The 2014-nt window shown below is 41.2% G+C and overlaps 1 protein-coding gene across 1 annotated transcript in view; it reads right to left on the reverse strand.

Moving 5' to 3' along the window:
- Positions 1-1439: 1439 nt before the first annotated feature.
- LOC139639262 (plexin-B3-like) overlaps positions 1440-2014 on the reverse strand; it is a gene marked incomplete at both ends in the record, with an annotated part of 10910 nt that continues 10335 nt past the window's right edge. Inside the window, 2 exons of the mRNA XM_071513341.1 lie at positions 1440-1555; positions 1973-2014. The exon at positions 1973-2014 is cut by the window's right edge and continues 67 nt beyond it. Of these exons, the coding sequence (XP_071369442.1) occupies positions 1440-1555; positions 1973-2014 (158 nt within the window). The remainder of the gene's footprint in view (positions 1556-1972) is intronic.

Raw genomic sequence — 2014 nt, forward strand, 5'->3', positions numbered from 1 at the left:
TAACAACAAACCAACAAACCAACTAACCAACTAACCAACAAACCAACTAACCAACAAACAAACAACCAACAAACAAACAAAACAACTAACCAACAAACCAACTGACAACAAAACAACTAACCAACAAACGAACAAACCAACTAACCACTTAACCAACTAACCAACAAACCAACTAATTAACCAACAAACCAACTAACCAACAAACCAACAAACCAACTAACCAACAAACCAACAAACCACTTAACCAACTAACCAACAAACCAACTAACCAACAAACCAACTAACAACAAACCAACTAACCAACTAACCACTTAACAACTAACCAACAAACCAACTAACCAACAACCCAACAAGCCAACTAACCAATTAACCAACTAACCAATTAACCAACTAACCAACAAACCAACTAACCAACAAACCAACTAATTAACCAACAAACCAACTAACCAACTAACCAACAAACCAACAAACCAACTAACCAACAAACCAACTAACCACTTAACCAACTAACCAACAAACCAACAAACCAACTAACCAACAAACCAACTAACCAACTAACAACAAACCAACTAACCAACTAACAACAACCAACTAACCAACTAACCACTTAACAACTAACCAACAAACCAACTAACCAACAACCCAACAAGCCAACTAACCAATTAACCAACTAACCAACAAACCAACTAACCAACTAACCAACAAACCAACTAATTAACCAACAAACCAACTAACCAACTAACCAACAAACCAACAAACCAACAAACCAACTAACCAACAAACCACTTAACCAACTAACCAACAAACCAACAAACCAACTAACCAACAAACCAACTAACCAACTAACAACAAACCAACTAACCAACTAACCACTTAACAACTAACCAACAAACCAACTAACCAACAAGCCAACTAACCAACAAACCAACTAACCAACAAACCAAACCAACTAACAAATAACAAACGATCAAAGCAACGAATGAACTCACGAATGAATGAATGATAAAACAGACAAACCAACAAATGAATGAACCAACAAACAAAACAACAAATGAACACGATGAAAACGATTAAACAAAAAAGCCAATGAATGATCAAACAAACCAACAAACCAATGATTGAACCTCCAAACAAACGAATGAACGATCAAACAAACAAATGAATGAACCAACAAACAAAACAACGAATGAACAAACAAACAAAAAAGCCAATGATCAAACAAACCAACATTACGACAACATAACGATTGAACCTCCAAACAAACGAACGAACGATCAAACAAACAAATGAATGAACAATCAAACACACACTGAGCCCAAAATAAATGTACAGAGAACTAAGTAAATGTCCAAGTTTCACAAAGTAAAAATGAATGTAATTCTAACAGCAGTAGTACTTACAGTGTAAATTAATTGATAATGAATGTAATTAGTACTCACAGTGTAAATGTCCAGGTTTCGGCCCAGCAGCACAGAGTCGTAGTGAAGCCCATGGGCACTAAGGCAGAACCCTGCAGGGAGAAGACCAGGGGACAAGAGGACGGACCTGGAGACAACTGGAGAGAGAGAGACAGGGTGAGCAGAGAGACAGACAGGAGGACGGACCTGGAGATAGCTGGAGAGAGAGAGAGACAGGGTGAGCAGAGAGACAGACAGGAGGACGGACCTGGAGACAGCTGGAGAGAGAGAGAGACAGGGTGAGCAGAGAGACAGACAGGAGGACGGACCTGGAGACGGCAGGAGAGAGAGAGACAGGGTGAGCAGAAAGACCGACAGGAGGACGGACCTGGAGACAGCTGGAGAGAGAGAGAGACAGGGTGAGCAGAGAGACAGACAGGAGGACGGACCTGGAGACGGCAGGAGAGAGAGAGACAGGGTGAGCAGAGAGACAGACAGGAGGACGGACCTGGAGACAGCTGGAGAGAGAGAGACAGGATGAGCAGACAGACAGAGAGACAGACAGACTGTCTTACCCTCTGGTTCAGGATGATGTGTTGGTTTGGACAGCTGTGGTT

This window comes from Centroberyx affinis, unplaced genomic scaffold, assembly GCF_046629955.1.
Source record: "Centroberyx affinis isolate AG114_WGS23_722 - 3 ecotype Tasmania unplaced genomic scaffold, CSIRO-AGI_Caff_v1 ptg007020l_1, whole genome shotgun sequence".
Taxonomy (NCBI): Eukaryota; Metazoa; Chordata; class Actinopteri; order Beryciformes; family Berycidae; genus Centroberyx; species Centroberyx affinis.